General features: G+C 40.1%; 1 protein-coding gene across 4 annotated transcripts in view; it reads right to left on the reverse strand.

The window, feature by feature from the left end:
- The window catches only part of naaladl2 (N-acetylated alpha-linked acidic dipeptidase like 2), a 317,992-nt gene that overhangs the window by 31,356 nt on the left and 264,223 nt on the right, over positions 1-22,413 (reverse strand). For all 4 annotated transcript variants that reach the window (XM_082156237.1, XM_082156236.1, XM_082156238.1 and 1 more), the window contains exon 12: positions 954-1,047. In XM_082156237.1, the coding sequence (XP_082012363.1) occupies positions 954-1,047 (94 nt within the window). The remainder of the gene's footprint in view (positions 1-953; positions 1,048-22,413) is intronic.

The following is a 22,413-nucleotide window of genomic DNA, read 5'->3' on the forward strand; positions in this document are numbered from 1 at the left end:
ATGCGAAATAATGAGATAAAAAAATATTTTGGATTTTTTTTTTCCTTTCCAAACAGTGGCAGTGAAAATGACTTCACGAAGCATCTGTGGATGATGTGGGATTTTCTCAGGCATGCAATGCCGCTGCATCCAATACAGTAAAACAAAAGATCGGACACAAGTGTTTGGTGCGTGTCTGATGAAATATCAATACTGCAAAGCATTAAGGGCTTTGCAGTCGGTCTTCATGTGGCAAGATTATGTGACAATTACATTTCTCACCTGTCCTCTTCTGTGCGTTCATGAATATTTAAACACAAAGGCGCAACGCTCTAACGACGTTAGAGAATAGATTCAGAGGGGCAGCTTTGAATGTCTCTCTGCAGAGGTGAAATACCTGCAAGCCACCGTATAATAATTTTATGGTATTTGAATCTCTAAAATCCAGTTCTGCAAGTCTTAGGCTTTAATTTCTGAATGTTCTGTACATTTTCAGTCAAAAGCTCATTACTACCCCTGGGTTTCTTTTGCTCTGATGAAGTATAAAGTGTTTTCCTCTAGTGGGAATGTTCTCCATTTTTGTTCCCCCTAAAGATTTTTGTGAAAAATACCAGACTGATGGCCAGTCGGGTCTGAATCTTATAATCCCATTTGATCTGAGCACCGGGTGAGCCGAGAAATGATTTGCACCAATTTGTATTTTACAAATGCAGAAATCAAGGTCATTCTTCCAACGCCCCGGTAAACTGTGATGGAAAGATCGATATGTCCACCCAAACAGATGATCTCTCCATAAATCATCTTTGGGAGGAGTGAGTGGTGACACAGAGCTGGCCTAGCCTGTAATGCTGAGTTACATCCTCAAACAAACTTCCAGAAAAGTCCTGCCAGTTATAAATTGACGAGGAACACCATTTTATTTTATTTTATTGTTCTGTAAATTGTAAAGTAACTTATGAAAGGTGCATTCTTACCTTTGAGTTTGTTCTGAACATCCAGTGCGATATCCAAAGGGTAAAATGGAAGAACGGGATCCGTAGCAAGTCGCAGGATGGCCTCAGCTGTTATCTAAATCGGCAAAAGACAAAACGGTCCATTAACAAGTCAGTTTGGATCCTTATTCTTTGAATAACATAAAAATGAAAAATCTAACATAAGTAGTACATTTATAAAGGTTACCATCAATGCTGTTGCAAAAACATCTCAATAAAACACTCCTATTTAACTCAAACATCATGCAGCTTTTTTTTTTTTTTTATAAATGCTGTTCTTTTGAACTTTCTACTCATCCTTCACTCCTGAAAAAAATTATACAGCACATATGTTTCTTGAGCTACAAAACAGCCAATTAGAATTTTTTCTAAAGGATCATGTGACACTGACAACTTTGTCATCACAAGAATACATTTTAAAACAGATTAAAAATAGACAACCGTTATTTTAAATTGTAATAATGTTACACAATATGTTTCACAATATTACTGTTTTAATTGATCAAATAAGTGCAGCCTTGTTGAGCATTAGTGAGTTTTTAAAAACCATTAAAAATCTCACAAAGTTGAAAAAAAAAGAAGCAAAAATTGCAACTGAACTTGATAGTCAGTGATCACAACATATCTTTATTTTATGGAAAAGGACACCTATGACAGGAAGAAAAAATCTGGATAAAAAGTGTGGATGAGGGTGAAGTTGATCTTGTTACTTACAATAATTATGCAACTTAATCGAAGATACTATTAAATAATTTATTTATTCATTCAATTCATCTAGCCATCCACTTGGCTCACAAATCTGGCACTTTAGGCCAACTTTCTTATTCTTTTGCATGAGACATTGTTTTAGCAATGGATTGTACTACAGCAAACGTCATGTTTTAAGTGTTGAAATTGTCCGTGAGTGCTCGCAATGCTTCTTTCTAATAGGCTCAGATAACAAGAGCATTTTTTAAGCTGCCAGTCCTTCAAAGCTGAACTATAATTATTGGTTGCATTCTGTCTTATCTTTCTGCCTCTCCATTGATTTTCACTCCCTTGTTGGATTCCGTTGCTTTCCGCCCCAGACACTCCACATTGGCATCTGATGGGTCATTGTAACTGTGCAGACAGCAAGATCCGTACTGAACTATTCCTGCATCCACATTTGTCACGGATCAAACATTATAGATTCTCCTGATGTCCTTTCATGTTCTGCATGAGGTTAACACACGGGCTGGGAGACTGCGTAGCATGAACACATATCATCTGGTTTTATCATATGGTGTCTCTTCTGCCTGACCTCTCCTGAACTTTGTGAAAACTACAGTTTGCTGGCTGGCAATGTGGGGGTGATCTTCCTCTCGGGACGGACTTGAAAGTTCACCGTAACGCACGCCTCAAAGGAGGATTCAGTGTCTGACCACTGACCCTGCCTAAACGAATTAGCCCCAGGGCAGGAGTTTGCTGGCCTCCCATGAGATCAGGATCTCATTCAGTGATAAAATATACAGCAAACACAGGTCAGCTCTTGTATAATACTATACTGCCGCTGTCAGGCAGAAATCTTGTATCTCCATATTTCGTTTCAAATAATTTTTTTCGTAAATCATTACTTTTGTTCACCCTTTACATCTATCTGTGGGTTTAGCAAATATTTAACCAATCAAAAAGTATTAATAAGAACTTGGGACTAAACCTCGTAACTCCATTGGATCCTCAAACTGTCCATAAAACCTCATAACTCCACCCTGCATCTATTGTGAATGAAATGCCACATGCAGTTTGGATCGTCTCTGCTTGTTTGCAATGCAAGGGTAAATGAACTGGTGCTTTGAATAAGTACAACATTTTCTTTTTCAAGAATCACTAGAATCATATATATATAAAGGCTAATGTTTTATGTATTTGAGGAGCGGAGAAGAGTGTCTTAATCTAGAATTTGTCATTGAGCCATAATCAATACTGTAAATAGCCTGTGCGTAACACTTCATCTTTAATAACATGAGATTTTGGCCAAATTGCACAATAAACTAAGCGGCCACATAGATACAATCAACTTTATAACCTGTGTAAACATGTGTTTAATAGCATATGCACTAAGTACTATGAATGAAGGCCAGTACCACCAATACTAATATGTCTATCGATGTCTCTATTGAATGGAATTTTTTTCTGGGGATGAAATGATTAAAAAATATAGTTGACCCGTGCAACCTTCTCTTTAAATAAATAAGGTTGTTATATGATACCAACATTTTACATACAGTACCAGTGAAATTTCACAGTTCTCGATTCAAATTTTTATACTAGCTTAACTAACACAAAATTCAAATACTTTTAAAGACAAGTAAACAGTCAGTATTAAAATAAGGATTTTCAGGTAGGTGTAACAGTAGTAGTAACAAGAGCAAGGACTTGGATTCTATTATAATAATTTTTATTATTACTTTTTAAATAAAGTTATCTTCAGTATGTTGTTGAAATGATTTTATTAAGTGCACAATGTGTAGTGCAACTTTGTTTGATTTAAAAATGTTCCTACCAATGTTAAAGCCAAACTCTAAATGCTGAAACACCTGACATATTCCATAACTGCAATACATCAAAATCGTATATTTTCTTGTTCTCCTATTTTCTTTTTTTCTAAACATATTTTTTGGTTTCTTATTAAAGCCCTAAAGTGTAAGTTGAAGTGATGTGGAATCAATCAGAGACTGAGAGATTCCAGCATTGATTTCAGCAGAGAGAGCATTAATCAGCACTGCAGAATGTGCCTGAACACAAAAGCGGAATTTTTATTTATAGCCTCATTTCTGGAGTTGCTCTTTAGTTCTTTTGCTCTCTCTTTCTATTGGGTGGCAGAAACTAATACCCAACACAAAAAAGGCCAAAGAGGCGAGAGAACTATCACACTTTCAGCTGATTCCAACAGATGAAACATACATATTTTGTATATAACACATCTACATTCCACAGTTGTTATAATTCTGATGTTGTTTCACTCCAGAATTTCATCATGTAAAACATCAGTTGTTATCTGTCGACACTTTAAGGTGCTGAACAGATGCGCATGTTAAGAAGGATGTTTGCTGCCAGTGACTTTACGTAACGAGAGAGAGAGAGAGAGAGAGAGAGAGAGAGAGAGAGAGAGAGAGATTGAATCACCTTTATTTACAACATATAGGTAAAACCAGTCTGTTTTACCACTGAACATCAATATTCCACAATCTCAATTAAGAAGGAACAAATGTAATAAAAATAATAACAACAAAAATTACAACAATATAACTTAAAAAGTCACCAGTAGATCCTCATTTTCATTAACTGTACATAACACTCCATTTATGGCCAAAGTATTCACAAACATTCGCAAGCACCCTACCAGTTTGTAATATGCATGTTCTATCCTGAGCCTTGAAGCTACCAAATCCTTGAACATCAACAAAGGATCTAATGTATCTAAAGCATCTTATTTTTCCTTGATTTCCAAATAGCAAGTTTGACAGTTCCAAACACAAAATTGAATATAAACCAAAATATTTTTACGACTAACAGAACATTTTGGGCCCCAAAATGAACAATTAATGAGATAGATCTTCACATAAAGATGATACCCATTGAGATAAAAAAGAAAAATGACCCAAACGTACACATTGCACAAACAAATATATATATATTTTTTTAATTTTCAGAACAAATGGACAAACCACCCTTACATTAGGATTGAGGTTCACCACATGTCTATTCGTAGCTACTGCACCATGTACAATCCTCCACTGTAAGTGTGGGATTACAGATTTAAGAATCTGTTTAAGATCTGCTGATCCTACATCCTCACATAACATCACATGAAAAACTAAGGTGAACATGCAACATGATGTTTATACAATTTGGGGGGTGTACCATTATCTTCACAGTCAGGAGTAATTGCCTGTATTGTCTTTGTTGATTAAAAAGTCACTGATCAAAATTTAGCTCTCCAAGCACTATCAGTAAGCTGTTTAAAAAAATAGAATAGATTTCATCCCAGTTTTCTCACCCATGGTATCCAAACTGATGCTTAAATGTGGCCAAGGTTTACACATCCAGCAGCTATCAGCCATGATGACAAATTGGCAGAGCATAAGTGTCTAGAAGAAAAAAAAAAGTGGCTCTTCCATCGGCCAAAAGCCTGCATGTATTCCAGCAGGTCTTGAGACAGAAAAAACATTCCAGGCTTCCATTACAGATCTGTAGAAGGAAGTCAAGTCTGTTACAGTTGTTTCGTTCAAATTCAATAAAGAGAGCTGCTTATCAAGTCCCATGTTCCCTGCTTTTCTCAAGAGTGCAACTGTAGTGTTAGACCAAGCGATGTCATTGTTATACAGCAGTCTCTGAGCAGCTTGCAGACGAAACGCTACAAGTCTAGATCTGATATCTACAAGACCTTGCCCTACTTCTTGCACTGGCAAAAAAGTAAAGCTGATCGGACCCAATGCTATTTGGGTCAGGCCAAATTTATTTGACCTGACCAGAAAGACTCAGTCTTATCCCAGTTTACTTTTGCTGATGATGCCCTTTCATACATACCAAGTACTCTTTTATATCATTATTGTTATTGACAAAGACATCCCACAAATGACATCATCAGCGTAAGCAGTAATTGAAGTACTTAAATGCTGAGGCATTGTGGGTATTGATAAACCAGTTAGACTTTTCCTTATATTAAAAAGTAATGGTTCAATAGCAATACTGTACGATAGCCCTGGTAAAGGGCATCCTTGTCTAATGCCCCTTGAAACCAAAATATGCAGACTTAGGCCATCCCTTACCTTAACCGAACAAAAAGCTCCAGTGTATAACAAACGTATCCATTTGATCAAATCCTGAACAAACACAAATACAGCAAGCAGATTAAAAAGATATAATGATCAACCCGATCAAACATCTTTTCCTAAAGCAACCAAAATTAATTTGACCAAAACCAACTAAACTGATTTATTTTGAATGATCTAAATTAAATTATGTGCAAAAACATTTTTCTTCGCTTAAATTAAGGGTATTTAATAATTTTTTTAAAGTGCAGTCATCACAGATTTTTTTTTTTTAAATTTTCATGATTTTAAAGCAGTTATTTTTTTTTACTTTTAATTTAATATTAATGTATTAATTATGTTTTATGGCAAACAGGAATATACACAAAGTTATTAATGTATCTCCAATATCACAAAAATATTATATTTTATAATTAATGTCATTACAGTACCACCATTGTTATTTAATTTTATGAAATTATTTCATTATTATTTAAGTTAATATTTATTTTATTTTATTATAATGCCTCTAAAGTACCATAGATATTACAAAAAATATCTAATTCTATCAGTAATGTCACTTCGATACCACTGATATCTCAGATATCCCTAAGGTATACATTTCATTGTATTATTAATGTCTCTAAAATACCACAGAAATCACAGAAATAAACCACTACACTACATATCTGCAGGTGCACTTATCATCAAGTGTATTTTTGATTTTACACCAATTATATGCAATGTCATGTAAATGCCTTAAACTGTGTTCTTTTTTGGGTTAAGGCCATAAACAGTTAAGCAAAACTAAAACATCACCCAAATACATTAGTCAGATTCTCCTCTGCATGAAAACAACTCGAATGGTATTCTGACAGGCAGCTGATTCAATCTGCAGATACCGGTACATCTGTTCATGTTTTGAAATCAGAACCTAAAGAAAAACCCAATCATTCCAACATCTCACATAAACACTCCAATTTTCATTGAGAGTTATCAGCATTTTCCTCCTTAAATTTTGCATTAGAACCTCTTTTCGTCCTCTGTAATCTCTTTACAAAGACTATCAATGTGTATTTATGTGTGAGTGAGCACATAAGTGCACGGGTATGCACTCTTGTTTTTCAATCTCTGGCTTGCCTTTTGCTCCAGGATATGTTGGTACTGCAGGGCTTTGCAGGGGAATATATTTGTGTACATTAGAGCCAGGTGGGTGCATTGGAGGCGGGGGGTTATTGACAGCAGAGGGCTCCCTCTGAGCGGTTCAACCAGACTGATGAATCGCTGAACACGGATTCACAGCACAGAGACAGGCCTCTGTCTGATCTGAACACCAGACTGAAGGGTATTTGTTTCCCGTGTCATGTTGTTCTGTTAGCGGGGTGAGTATTAACAATGGAGTCAAGCATGTTGTGATTTGGAAGTGCACACGTACTGTGGGATTTGCCTGTCAGATTTGACAGATTAGAGGAAGATTTGAAAGCTGATTGAGGGGGAAATACACACGGATGTGCAGCGGATGTACAGCACAGCAATGACAAAGACACAGTGGGAGGGATGACAGTATTTAGGACAAAAATAAAATGTCCGCTGCATTTTTGCACAATGTGTAAAAGTGTCCAAAAATGTCCAAATGAAACTACTTCACTGATAATGAAATAAAATCATTCTGATTCAGGCTTGAATTACTGTTTTAGAGTACAAAGGGTCTATAAATCAAAACCAAAGAAGTCTGTGCTGATTTGGACATCTATCAGAGCTCTACAGTCCATCTCAGCTGAAACTAATAATAGCATATTAGCGAAACAGATTTGACAAACAATCCAGTGTGTATTTATGTTTGCGTTCTGGATAGCGTTAAAGGTTTCTATGTACAACGTTTTTTTGCAGCGTTCAGCAATGTAGGCAATCATAGACATATCTGTTGATTTCTTGAACACAATGGCCAATCAGAGCTGTTTAAGTTAGTCAAAATCCACTCATCGCAGGATTTTTTGTCCAATGTTAAATGCTGCACGCTCGCAAATCCTCTCATAACAGGACAAGATGTAAAAAAGAGATTCATTGTGCAGCATAGACAACTTCTTTGATTATAACGAAAGTTTGTGAGATCGCGATGAACTGAGATGATTGCACAGTTCTAGTGATTGTAAAGGGAGAGCTCTTTGCACAGTTTCTAGTTTAAATATAATCCGTTCAGAATTTTGATAGAAGTTTTGTTTTTCGTGCTGCTGAGGGAACCAACGGCCACTAACACGCTGCAAAGTTTCTGAAATGACATTTATAAATGCGAGAATCACGTTCAAAATTGCAGTAACAACATAGTGATAAACATAGCAATGGATGGGGAAAAAATATGGTCCAAAAAAATATGTGCAGATTAAGCAATATAAATGCAGACTAATATATTAATATAAAAATATTAGAATTCTCGTATCAAAATATTTTTGAAATGCTGTTGCAATTATAAGCAATAACTTGTAAATCGTATAATCTAGTAAATCTTATTATTAGATACTGGATTATCAGAAACTGGGTCGGAAATTAAGCAACTTTGAGCTAATTAATTTCCACAAATTTCCACATATAAATTACTCAAAATTCATATAAATGCCACCAAAATGTGATATTTGGGTGCAAAAAAGCCCCTGTTTGAGTTCTTGTTTTTAAAATGTATTATATGATGTAGTTAAACACTATCACATGTGCAAGACTGCTGTTTTCCCCAAATAACAGCACGATTACAAATGTGATGTTGAACAGTTCTGTCGGGACCAGGTAAACAGAACAGAACCAACATGAATGTATTGCAGATATCATTAATTTAAGATTTTAAAGTATACAACATAATTTGAGAATTTATTCTGATTCAAGGGGAATCAAAATACCAAATCCTGACTGACGAGAAGAGGAGCTGGGGATGGCGGAGGGTAATTAGCTCATGAGAAACGTGATAGCTGCTGATAATACAGAAGGAGCTTATGTATATTCCTATTGCTTGTTCCTGAATTAATTGAATGAATGATTCAGTGAAATTCTGCCACCTACTGGCAGTTTTAGTTTCCATTTAAAAGTATAATTTCAGTTATTTTTAATCATTTAATATTTCTATATTCAAAACATTATATTTAAAACAGTAACCTCATAAGATTGTTATTATAAATTTAAATGAATTCAAGCCACCTCATTAAACAGGCTGTAAATATACCTAAATGTCAATTTTGTGTGCTTCTATGCCACCTCTGCAGTGCAAAGATGAATTTTGTTGATTCTGATTTCATTTGATGTAACTTTTGGTAACTTATTCTGCCTGCTTTTGTCTTATTGTTCTGATAGAATTTATTGTTTTAATAAAAAATGTATATAGTTTGTAAATATAAATTTAAGAATTTGATATAAAAGATGATTTTAACTACTGTAGGTTAGAAAAAACACCTTTGGAAATCAATTTAAGGAGTCAAATATCACCCTGTAATGGGAAGGTTAATTTCTGTCATTGATCAGAAGGTGCTCCTACATTTTTGACTAAAAAGAAATGAAAGTGTAGAGCCCTGACTATAATCTGCTGGAGGACCTACATTATTTAATAGCATCAGACTCTAATGAAAGCCAGGAAATTATATTAATTAGGTCTCACAAAGTATTACAAATAAGATCCCTCAAGGTTACTAAGTCACTAAATCTAAAAATGTAAAAATGTGAGTCCCACATTTTCATTTAATTTAATCCGATGATATTAAATATCCATGTCATGTAAATCATCTTAAACATGGCTAAGATTGGTTTTAATCTAATTAATGAAATTACTGATTAATTATTATTTTATTTTTTTTGGTCAATGATAACAAAGACCAGATGAAAATGTGCATTATGATGATAGTTAAATGATTTTAATTAAAAACATCCTGTTGACAAAAATACAAAAAAGAAAAAAAGAACACTGCAAGATATTGACAATGCTCTAGCAATGTTTTTGAAGAAAAAATACATAATTGTATACTGTATAATCCAGTCAATATTGTCAGCAACTGACAGTGAGATGTGAGAGTTGAACCTAAACAGATGATCATCCAAATATTCACATTCAATCATGACAACACTTGGAGTAGCTTTGGCATGCTATCGAATATGGCAACGTTAATATATTTGGTCTTGGCGGACTTGATCTGCTGCTGTCGATTACTGCTGCTGCTGCTGCTGATGCAGAACAAGTATGAACTGTCAATATATTCACAGACAGGCTGCTGTGAACATGTAAGATATGCTGCTGCTGCATAAATAAACATACTTAAATCCTGTTGTAGATCTAGGCAGGTGGAGCTGGGGGAGGTGGAAGGTTTCAGAGGAACTCTCAGCCTACGGCAAACACTGAACAATTTAAATGTTGAGCAAGCAATCTCATTGGCTGCAGAATTAGCAGAGGCCTATCAGCTTGTGCCATGTATTAATGGTGTAATTGCTTGTAGAATGCAAGTAAAGAACCTATCAGCTTGCGCCATCTAGAGTTTCACGACTGAACTACATACACATTTATTATACCACAATAGTGAAATCATCATGTTATTTCAGAAGCACGTTTTTGTTAAATGTGGATACATGTTATATAAAATGTTTGAATATTTGATTTATTTTGCACTTTCATGTCAACTAAAATGTTTTCATTAACTAAAATTACATACCATTTTAGCCAGATTTAAACTAAAACATTGCATGGTTGAGAATAACAAATTAAAAAGAACACTTTGCTTCTCTGTACAATGAGCCAACATGACATATGTAAGAGCTTCTCCTCCCACTGTTTCCTATGAAAGAACAGCCTCACTGACCCTCACAATTCAAGCAGCTCTTAAAGATTTGCACAGCAATGAAGCACTAAAACTCAAATCTGACCACATGGCATTTAATGAATCAATGCCTTAATGACCACTGTCAGTCAAATTTATTCCTGCAATATGTCTGGGAAGACAAATCTCTCATCAAGCAGCCTTCTGCTTCTGTCATTAAGCTTCCAGATGGTATCATGTGTCAAGAGTTAACAGTGAACGAAAAACATCTCAACATGCAGGTAGAAAAGGTCTCATGTGAACATAAAATATGCTTACTTTGGGTATAAGAGTATAATCTTGAATAATCTTTAACATATAAACTTATGAAAGCCACTATACATATAACAATTATTCAACAGGGACTTATTAACATGCATTATTGTGTATTATGAGTCTTAAAATTGTATGTGACTATTGATTTACATTATCCTAAATTCCCAATGACCGGAATGATCATCAAGCTGTAAACAGCAGAAGCGTGTTTGTTTTAAGCCTGTTGTACTGGCGGGTCATTCATCCATGTTGTTGTGCATGAATTCAGCCATTAAGCCTTCGGTTTGGCTAGGAACTGGCAGATTATGAAAATTGTCACCTATGAATTGAGGCTCTGTGATTTCATATGCAAATGAGTAATTATAAGGGACTGAAAAGGAGCTTAAGTAATGTTTTATTCAGCCAGTCAAAATTTCAACAAACACACAATGAGGGTCTTGACTGAAGGAGTGTAGCAGTGACCAGCGGAAAACTAGGAAAACCACTGAGCAAAAGGAGGAATGTGCAAATGTATACGTGTGTGTGTGTGTGTGTGTGTGTGTGTGTGTTTAATGAACAGTAAACTGTGGAGAGATTAATTCATGACAAACATCTGCCAGATGCTGGAACCAATTAAGCTTCCTGCTATCAAAGTTTCATTTCAACTTACAAGCTCACAATTTTCCCATTCCGCAAGCATGTCTTTGATTATTAAAAGCTAATTAGAGCATTGCATATGTTTAGTGGAGTGCTGTGTTTGGATTTAAAGAATAAGAATGGACTTGATCGGACTGGTTCATCAATAAACTAAATGTGCTGTATGTATTTGTTTATTAACTATATACAAGTGTCACAGTTTTAATACACATCTCTGAGACATTTCTTAGAAATTAGGTCTTAATATTAAATTATGCATAATTACATGCAATTAAACTAAACCAAATCTTAATACTAATCCTAACCCTATAGTAAGTAACCCTATGTTAATTAATATAACTTTTACTCAGAACATGTATAATTGCACTGTATAAGGACACCATAAAATAAAGTGTAACCAAATATTTATAAACATTTGTATGCCAGCACATACTTTGTGTGTGTGTGTGTGTGTGTGTGTGTGTGTGTGTGTGTGTGTGTGTGTGTGTGTGTGTGTGTGTGTGTGTGTGTGTAAAAATAAATTTTATTTAAACTTTAATCTTCTTATTTTTATTGCAAGTAATATGATCATTTTACTGGAAATCAAGAACGACACTGATCAAGAAAATGATGATGAATGATTATTAATATTATTTATGATTTCTTACAGTATATTTCCATGCTATTCATGTTTTCTGTCCATCATAAAATTAAAGGTAGGGTAGGTAATCCTGTTCAGAAACACTTTTTTTTATACTGGGTGAAATGGTCCTTCCATCCTGATAGTAGTCAATACATTATGTGTTTAGAAAAAGGAATGAAAAAAATCAGACCTCTGTAGCAGCTGCAGGACAGTAAAAACTCTGACCAATCACTGCCATTCGGTGCGAATGTAAAGAACCAATCAGATGCCTTCATGTCTCGTGCCCGCCCCGAGCCCCACTGCGCGCGCTGCCCTGCGTGCACTCATCACATGTCACCGTTCCCGGAAATATTCAGCTCAAAGCACCTGCATATGCAGTCAGCGAAGGCAAACAAGGCAAAAACTACTTCCTCGGACCCTGCCCGCGCTCTTGAACGACCTCCTCTGCTTCGCCCTCAACCCCGGACCTGTCCTCGAACCGACGATGCGGTACTTGTCTCCGGACTCGGAGTGTACGTTAGTCTTCATTAGAGTCAACAATGTTTTCATCATGGAAACTCTTACATGCAAAACACCGTATATGTTATGAATCTTACACGAAATTCATCTTCATCACAGTGTAACTGATGGTAATGGAAAAACGTGTATCAATGCAACCTGTTTTTAGTTTTGCCTTATAAATATTGCTCGTTACCGAATGAAACTTTACCATTATCGATATGCTAGCTTGATAGTGAGTACTAAAAGAAATCTTATTTGTTTATATTCATAGTGATAAAGTTAGGTATTTTATTACCAGTGGTGTGCCGTCAGAGCCAGCAGGGCCTTCTCTGCTGGCCCTGTCAAAATAAAAAAAATAAAAAATTTCTATAATTAAATTAATGTGTGTCTGAACATGTCTAAATTCAATTAATGTCTATCAGTACGTTACGATTATATTTCCAGAAAGAATATGGTTATTTTTTTGTGAGTCTGAGCTGGATTTTCCATATGTCATCTAAACGCAGCTCCGTGGACCAGCACTAGTTGTATAGCTAGCCTTCCGTTGAAGCTGCCATTTTCCATTTGATCATAACTTTGACTGACGTGTTTTATCAGCCAATCAAATTGTGAAGCGTATGACAGAACGCCCCAGAGGCCCAGCGATGTGTCGACGGCTAGCCCGCGCTGATGTCATCGAGTGGGTGGGCTGATACAATACATGTTTGTGTACAATAACAATTTTCAGGAAAAATAACATTACGATGTCCAGAAATCAATTTCATTAGTACATTGGGTCATTTGGGGTACATTTGTCATTCTAGATCTACTAATATTGTTAGTGCCGAGAATTTCCACGTGACTAAATGCATTGATACTTAAAAACTTTCATGTACTGTGATAGTCTAGTGGTAGAACTTTTGCCAAGCATGTCAGAGGTTCTGGGTACGAATCCACACTCGTATAGTTTTTTTTTCTTTTTTTTTTCGAATATGTTCATCAGTGGTTGAATATCAAGCAGGGCGTTTGTGTGCATTTTGTTTTGTACGATTTCAACAAATGTGAAAGAATGCTTGTAACTAAACAGTTTACATTTACATTTATTCATTTAGCTGACGCTTTTATTCAAAGCGACTTACAATTGCTATATATGTCAGAGGTCGCACGCCTCTGGAGCAAGTAGGGGTTAAGTGTCTTGCTCAGGGACACATTGGTGTCTCACAGTGGATTCGAACCCGGGTCTCTCACACCAAAGGCATGTGTCTTATCCATTGCGCCACCACCACCCACCACACCACCACCACCCCACCACCCCATATGACAAATAGAAAGTCTCCGCAACGGCGATAGATTGAAGCGCGCATCTGAGTGAAAACTGTGCGTGAGCCACAAGAGAACACTGTTTCCGCGGCAACGAGCACTCAGCTTGAACAACACATTTCCGCGCTAGAATGCATCTAGGGGGGGGGGGGCGTTAGATCGTTACTGAAGGCCCTGACTGAAACCCCACGGTACGCTACTGTTTATTACATGTGATTCTGACATGATGTCACTGTATGTACTGCGCTCCTTCCTCTCCACTCGTCTCAGGTAATAAATGCGTCTTGTTCCAGCCTGAGCGTTTGGCGTCGCGCGTTCATGTGTTTTGGGGGCGTGGCTTTGGAAGGAGCTCAGAAGGGAGGGGGTGGAGTGAATGGAAATAATGAGCTGTGTTTATTGCAGATTAAAAGGTCTACAGTCACTCGATTTTTATATTTTCTTTTTCAGAGTACTTACATTTTAATTATGTATTGGTATATAAAGACAGTTTAAACAAATTTGGAATGTTTTTTTTTTAGAAAAATTATTACCTACCCTACCTTTAATGTCCAACTTATTTCTCAAATCCAGGGTTTAATGAATAATTTGAAAATGTGTTGGGCAGGGGGGCAAAATCTTTGTTATGAATATAGAACTTTCTATGGTAAAATCATAAACCAACCCTCACTGTTATGACTGCTGTGACCCTGCTCAATATACTATAATTAACATATAATGTAAGACAGTATGCATTGTACACCGATGGAGCCTGTTTCACTATAGGGAAATATGGTAAAAGGTGATACCAAAAAAATATCTATATTAGAAAGGCACAGATTAGCTGGATTGTTATGATGTGTTAATTTTAATTACTGATGTTTACAGAAATTGTGCATACCTCAAAGCTGTAAAGACAGTGAGAAACTGCTCTCCCTACGGAATACACGGAGAGCGTACACCCATGAATGCATTTTAGATTTGCATTTGTTTTCTAACAACTTCAAATTACGTGCCATTTTGCTTCATTATAGATGCATATCATATGCGCTTAATTGGTGTTTGTGGGACTTCAAAAAACACTGCTGGGTCCATTTCCAAAATGACTAACAAAGAAAAAAAGAGCAGCAGAAAAAGACAGAAAAGTTTTAGTTTGAAAGAAAAGACAAGCGATTGCTTGCTTCAAAGGGCTTCTGTGCTCAGAAATTATTTATACAGGATGAAAAAAATATATTGGTAGACCTGACAAAATACAAGATGCAATGCTATATCGTTCCATTTGAAACAAAGCCCAAAAATTTGAAAATTACATTTGAGACCAGAACTCAGTATGAAGGTCAAGTGAGGTTCTCTTACGAGAGGTTCTCTCGTATTGCGTAAGTTAGCTTACGCTACGGGTAAAGTCATCTTTTCTCGAGATATGAAGCCAAAAAATTATCCTTAATTTTTATTCATCGTCAACGCAGTGCAGCAGCTAGCAGACCTAGAGCAGGCAATCTAGCGCGCTCATTGGCTGCTCCGCGGCAACTGCAGCAGCCTACCAGTGAGCCTGGCGTGAAGTCACGCCCAATGAGGGCGCGCGCGCCCTCACGCGTCACAGCCCGCCAGAATGGGAGTGGCTTAGCGTATAAAAGGAAGGCTCGGAGGCTGATACCCTGATTTCCGTCTCTTCAGCGAAGCTCTCTGCATCGCTGGATCTCTGAGAGAAGCCGCCGCCGTCGAAGCAAGCGACAGAGCAAGCAGAGGACAGCGCCTGAGGAAGCCGGACGATTCTTTGCCGCCTTCAGCCATCCGTGTCTGCTACGCTATCCGGCATCATATCCTTTTACTGCTGTGTGTGTTCGCCGCTGCGACACATACTCTCGCTTCTAAAAGAGAAATTTCCTACGAGGCGTTGTTTCAAATGCCTCGCACCACTCCCCGCTCTCTCTCTCCCTCTGTTCGAGCCGCGCAACTGCGCCGTTCACAAGGGATGTCAGAGATGCGGACGATTACGGGGCTCGCTCTCTCCCTCTGTTCGAGTCGCGCAAACTGCGCCGCTCACAAGGGATTGTAGAAGCGTACGGTCACGGGGCTAGTTTTTCTTTACGTTATAAGAAAGCTACCCCGCCCCCCGCGCCCGTCTCCCGGCGAAAGGAGAAAAGAGTGTTTCACATCCATTTCACACATATTTTCACTAAGTTCAGGCTACTGAACTACATACTAAAATATGAACATATCACACCAGTCCTCAGGTCTTTACACTGGCTCCCAGTTAGATTTAGGATTGATTTTAAAGTATTATTACTGGTATATAAATCATTCAATGGCCTAGGACCTCAATACATGGCAGATATGCTCACTGAATATAAACCCAACAGATCACTCAGATCATTAGGATCATATCAGCTAGAAATACCAAGGGTTCACTCTAAACATGGCGAATCTGCTTTTAGCTATTATGCCAGCCGCAGCTGGAACCAGCTTCCAGAAGAGATCAGATGTGCTCCTACAGTGGTCACATTCAAATCCAGACTCAAAACACTTCTGTTTAGCTGTGCATTTACTGAATGAGCACTGTGCCGCTGTTTGTCCGACTGTTTGTACTGTACTGTATTTTACTCTATTTTTCTAAACTGTTTTAATTATTCTTATTTCTTTTAATTATTTTAATTTCTCCTATGTCAGCAGGGCATTTAGCCCGTAACTGTAAATGCCCACTCAGAAGGTGATAATGTGAAAGTGACGTGTATTAATGTGGGTTTGAAAGTAGAACAGTATTTAAATGACGATATTAAAGTTTTCGTCTGAGAAAGAATGTGAACGCAGTGCTAAAGTGCTAAAGAAAGTGAAAAGAACGTGTGAGTAAATGAGGGAGAAAAGAAAGTTAAAGGAAAGTTGATAGATGGAAGTCGTAAGAAGATTGAAGGTTAAAAGAAGGTTGAAAGATTTAAGTCTTAAGGGAATCCTTTGAAGGAAAGATCTATAATAATATTCTTTTTTTATTTTTTAAAAGTACTGTATTTTATTTTATTTTTCTAAACTGTTTTAATTATTCTTATTTCTTTTCATTATTTTAATTTCTTCTATGTAAAGCACTTTGAATTGCCATTGTGTATGAAATGTGCTATATAAATAAACTTGCCTTGCCTTGCCTTGCCTACTGGAAATATCAATACTGCAGTAAACGAGCCTGTTACAGCACACGCACGCCTGCAAAACATGATGACGCTCTCTGGCTACTCGCCCCTCTTCCCACGCTCTCTCCCTCTGCTCGAGCCGCGGAGACCGTGCCGCTCACATGGGATCGCAGAAGCGGACGATCACGGGGCTAGTTTTTCTTTACGTTACAAGAAAGCTACCGCCCCCGCGCCCGTCACTCACCGGCGAAAGGAGAAACGAGAGTGTGTGAGTCCCGCCGAGGCTTGACTGACCGCCATGTCTCACATAGTTCTCAGTCCCCTCCCAAGTTCAGGCGACTGGTAATATCAATACTGCAGTAAACGAGCCTGTTTATAGTACACGCACGCCTGCAAAACATGATGACGCTCTCTGGCTACTCGCCCCGCTTCCCGCGCTCTCTCCCTTTGCTTGTGCCGCGCAAACTGCACCGTTCTCAAGGGATGTCAGAGCGGACGGTCACGAGCAATGTTCAGCACCCCGCGTGCCTCACTCACCGGCGAAAGGAGGAGAGAGAGTGTTTGTAGCCCCGCTGAGGCCGGGCCAATCTCCAATTCTCACACATTTCTCAGTCCCCTCTGAGTTCAGGCGGCTGGAAATATTAATATTGCAGTAAACGAGCCTGTTACAATACACGCACGCCTGCAAGCTAACGCCGACACGAAACATGACGACGCTCTATCATATGCTCGCGCGAACCAATAGCCTATGTATTCTCCCCCTATGGCTCAGTCGCAGAATCTTAGGCTTTCACGCCAGAGACCCGTGTTCGAGTCTGGCTCTGGCAAAAAAAAAAAAAAAAAAGTGTTTTATGCTGTTCGCTGCTCCGAGCTCGCGGCCAGCTTCTCACATGCAGAAAGTGAACCTGCCCCTTGCACCCTCCCGCTCACATGATGGTGCTTGAGTAATTATGAGAGTCTAAACATTTGAGCCTTCAAAGCATTTTGCGCTGTCAGTCACCTAAAAAGGCGACAGCAGATGTGTATTTTGCAGCCAACGAGTCAGTTACACAACTCGCTCGCCTGCACACAAACGCCGTTCGCACAGCGACCCAGAGAAATCTGAAAAAGAGTATTAATTCTGGTTATTCGGCTGTTTTGAGTGTAGGAAATGTGCCCACAGCCCAGTGCTCACCCCTACACACAAGCACGATCTCCCCTGTGTCTCTCACAGAGCTCACTCTCACAAAGCGGGCACGCGCCGCTCGAGTGATAAGCGTAGGAATTGTGCCCACGAGTCAGTGCTCACACCTACCCACTGCCCGCTCTGTCACATAGCTGCCCCGGGTGTTAGATCACATAAAGCTCCCCAACACTGGCCGTGTTATGAATGTAAGCCCTGTGCCCGCCCACGAGCGCTCACACTTACTGATAAACACATTAACACCCACGCCGCTCTCGCGTCACGGGTTTCTCACTGCAAAATGTTCTCCGTCCCAAGTGACCGAGTCATTGAGTGCTGTCCAGCCAGTTATCGCTATCAGCGAGCTCCCGTTCCCCAGCATCGACAGCGCGCGCACCGCGCAAATTCCTCTGCTACGAGTTCCCTATTCCGCGCAGTGCAGTGGCCGGGACCCAGAGGCCATTCGACCCCTAGCTATGCATGCGGAAGCGTGGGAAGCTATCCCGGGCGTGTCAGAATGGGTGCTGAACATTGTGAGACGGGGCTATTCGCTGCAGTTCGCTCGCCGTCCCCCGCGCTTTCGAGCACGGACCGAGACGAGAGTGAATACAGAAGCAGCCCATCTGCTTCATACAGAAATAGCGAAACTATTGTGCAAGGGGGCGATAGAACGAGTGCATCCTTCTCTGACCGAGACGGGCTTTTACAGCCGTTATTTCCTCGTTCCCAAGAAGGACGGAGCTCTCAGACCCATATTAGATCTGAGATATTTGAACAAAGCTCTCATGAGACGGCCGTTCAAAATGCTCACAACCAGACAAATCCTCGCGCAAATCCGCCCGAGGGACTGGTTTATTTCTCTCGATCTGAAAGACGCATACTTTCAGATTCAGATTATACCCCGTCACAGGCCATTCTTGAGATTCGCCTTCGACGGTCAGGTATATCAATACACTGTCCTCCCGTTCGGCCTGTCTTTAGCACCCCGTAAGTTCACGAAGTGCATGGACTCGGCCCTCGCTCCCCTGAGAACACAGAGCATGCGAATTCTGAACTATTTGGACGACTGGTTGATTCTAGCGCAGTCAGAGGAAGAACTCATATCCCACAGACTAGCGCTTCTCAGCCATCTGAAAAGCTTGGGTCTCTCGGTCAACTGGACCAAGAGCTCATTAATACCCAGTCAGTCAATTTCTTTTTTGGGAATAGAGCTGGACTCGGTGGCTATGACGGCCAGACTGTCGACACAGCGCGCGCGCCGTATTCGACATCTCGCCGCGTCTTTTCAGAAAGGCAGGTGTTTCCCCCTGAAAACATTTCAGATGATGTTGGGCCACTTGGCTTCAGCTGCAGCGGTGCTTCAGCTGGGCTTACTGCGCATGCGCCCGCTTCAGCGCTGGCTGAGAGCGAGAGCGCCCCGCAGAGCGTGGATTGCCGGCGGCTCGCGAGTCAGTGTGAATCAGGGCTGCGTCTCAGCCCTGCAGCCCTGGCTGGCGGCCGGATGGTACCAACGGGGAGTTACAATGGGAGTTATCTCGCACCGGGAAACAATCTCGACAGACGCCTCCAACCTAGGTTGGGGGGCGCTTCTCGAGGGCAGACCGGTCTATGGCCTCTGGTCAGACCGGGAGAAATGCCTTCACATAAACTGTCGGGAGATGCTAGCGGTCGAGAATGCACTGAAACATTTTCTCCCATACCTGCGAGGACACCATGTACTAGGGCGTGTCACGTAGGACACCATGTCAGTGGTGTCCTACGTGAACCGTCAGGATCCAAAATCCTCTGCGCACTGGCGGAAAGCCTCCTCGTTTGGGCTCAGGGCTCACATTGCGGCCGCGCATTAGGAAGGAATGAATTCATCATCCGCTTCCTCAGAGGAGCAAGGAGGATGATCCCCCGCGGCCCCCCTCGGTTCCGATTTGGGATTTGTCTTTGGTCCTAGAGGCCCTGAAAGCTTATCCCTTCGAACCTTTGGACACTGTGGATCTGAAGTACCTCACGTTCAAAACCGTTTTTCTGATAGCTCTGTCTTCAGTTAAACGCGTAGGTGACTTGCACGCGTTATCAGTTAACGCGGCGTGTCTTGAGTTCGGACCTAATGACTCAATAGTCATTCTCAAACCGAGACATGGTTACGTCCCCAAGGTGATGGTCACTCCTTTCAGAGCGCAGGTCATTTCCCTCTCAGCCCTACCGGCATCCGTCAGCGAGGTTGATAGTAACCTCCTCTGCCCTGTCAGGGCTCTGAGGAATTACGTCACGCGCTCCGCCGCTTTCAGGCGCTCGGAGCAGCTTATCGTTTCGTTTGGAGGGCGCACCAAGGGTCTCGCCGCCTCGAAACACAGTCTGTCCAGATGGATAGTGGACGCTATTGCGGCAGCTTTTGCGTCCAGAAACCTGCAGTGCCCCTTGGGCATCCGGGCTCATTCCACCAGAGGCATGGCCTCATCGTGGGCTTGGTCCAGCGGGATTTCCATTCATGACATTTGTACAGCGGCAGGTTAGGCCTCCCCCTCTACATTTGTTAGGTTTTATAACCTGGAAGTTCCCGCCCTGCAGGCTAAACTTCTATCAGTCTAAGTCGTGTGTATGCCCTGCCCAGACTTTTGTGCGCGGGCTACTTACTCGATTTAGCTCTCCTGGTTGAGCTGCACTAGAAAGGGTTGTGTCAGTATCTGTATAGACCGGCCGAGCCGCTCTACACCCCCTAATGTGTGCTTATGAACATGTGCTGGCCCACTCTGTCGGCCACCTGTTTCCCACTTCTCAGTGTTCCCCGGGCTTCCCCTGGGACTCATGTAGTGGATGCTGGGCGCGCACGGCGTTGACAAGGGGTTCCCGTAGTGTAAGCTAACTTACGCAATACGAGAGAACCTCTCGTAAGAGAACGTAATCGGTTACTAACGTAACCTCGGTTCTCTCTAGAAGAGGGAACGAGTATTGCGTAACCCGCCGTGCTCGCGCCACGAGCTCATTCCGCTTCAGTCGACGAAAACCAGGGTATCAGCCTCCGAGCCTTCCTTTTATACGCTAAGCCACTCCCATTCTGGGAGGCTGTGACGCGCCCTCATTGGGCGTGACGTCACGCCAGGCTCACTGGTAGGCTGCTGCAGTTGCCGCGGAGCAGCCAATGAGCGCGCTAGATAGCCTGCTCTAGGTCTGCTAGCTGCTGCACTGCGTTGACAATGAATAAAAATTAAGGATAATTTTTTGGCTTCATATCTCGAGAAAAGATGACTTTACCCGTAGCGTAAGCTAACTTACGCAATACTCGTTCCCTCTTCTAGAGAGAACCGAGGTTACGTTAGTAACCGATTACGTTTCCTGAGTTTCTACTTTTAAACAGTATTGAAACTGAACTTGCTTGTCAACAGCAATAAAGTTACTATGCTGACAATTGTTAACGTCCCTCTAGCCAGAACTGTTTGACAGCACTGTCAGTATTGTTAGAATTTTTACCTTCTTTTATATATATATATATTTTTTTTTCTGTTTAGGATAACTTATGAGTCACTTATAAAAGTAGTATAATAAAATATATATGTAATTAGTATATAATATACAGTGCTGCATGAAAGTTTGTGAACCGCTTGCCCCCTTTTTGAATCTGAATATCAAGGTAAATTGTACTTAATTTGTCCAGGAATGATGTAAGTATCTTCTGTTGCTTCTAAAGGACAAAAAAAAAAGAAAAAAAAAAGATGATGATATTGGAACAAAATGTGAAAAATGTGGGCATTTTCAACTTAAAAGACCCCCCAGTTTTCCAGTTTTCACATGAGATTTAATAGAGACATAATTTAACAGATCTGGAGAGTTTTTGCAAAGAAAAGTGAAAATGTTTCCAAGTCAAGATGTGCCAAGCTGAGAGACTCTGATCCAAAGTAGTTCTGTTTAAAAAATCTATCCATATCTATCTATCTATCTATCTATCTATCTATCTATCTATCTAAATATTATTATATAATACATATTATTCCTATATACATATACACATTTACGATTCATTAGCCAACTTTTTGGAAAGGAAATCAGGTGAAATGGGGGCAGTCAAGGCGATAACATGCTCAAAGGATGGGCAAATTTGTCCTCAGAAAATGTCAGGCATGCTCCCAGATGTTGTGCCGTCTCAATTTTAAGTTTTCAACCTTTCAGCAAAAAGGCCTCAAAAGTACAGAGGGCATTTTAATCAGCAGCAGTGATGGATGAGCTAAGAGTCCTCACCACACTTGGGACGAACCAGCAAATGT

The sequence above is a fragment of the Leuciscus leuciscus genome, assembly GCF_965113295.1.
Source record: "Leuciscus leuciscus genome assembly, chromosome: 23".
NCBI classification, from domain to species: domain Eukaryota; kingdom Metazoa; phylum Chordata; class Actinopteri; order Cypriniformes; family Leuciscidae; genus Leuciscus; species Leuciscus leuciscus.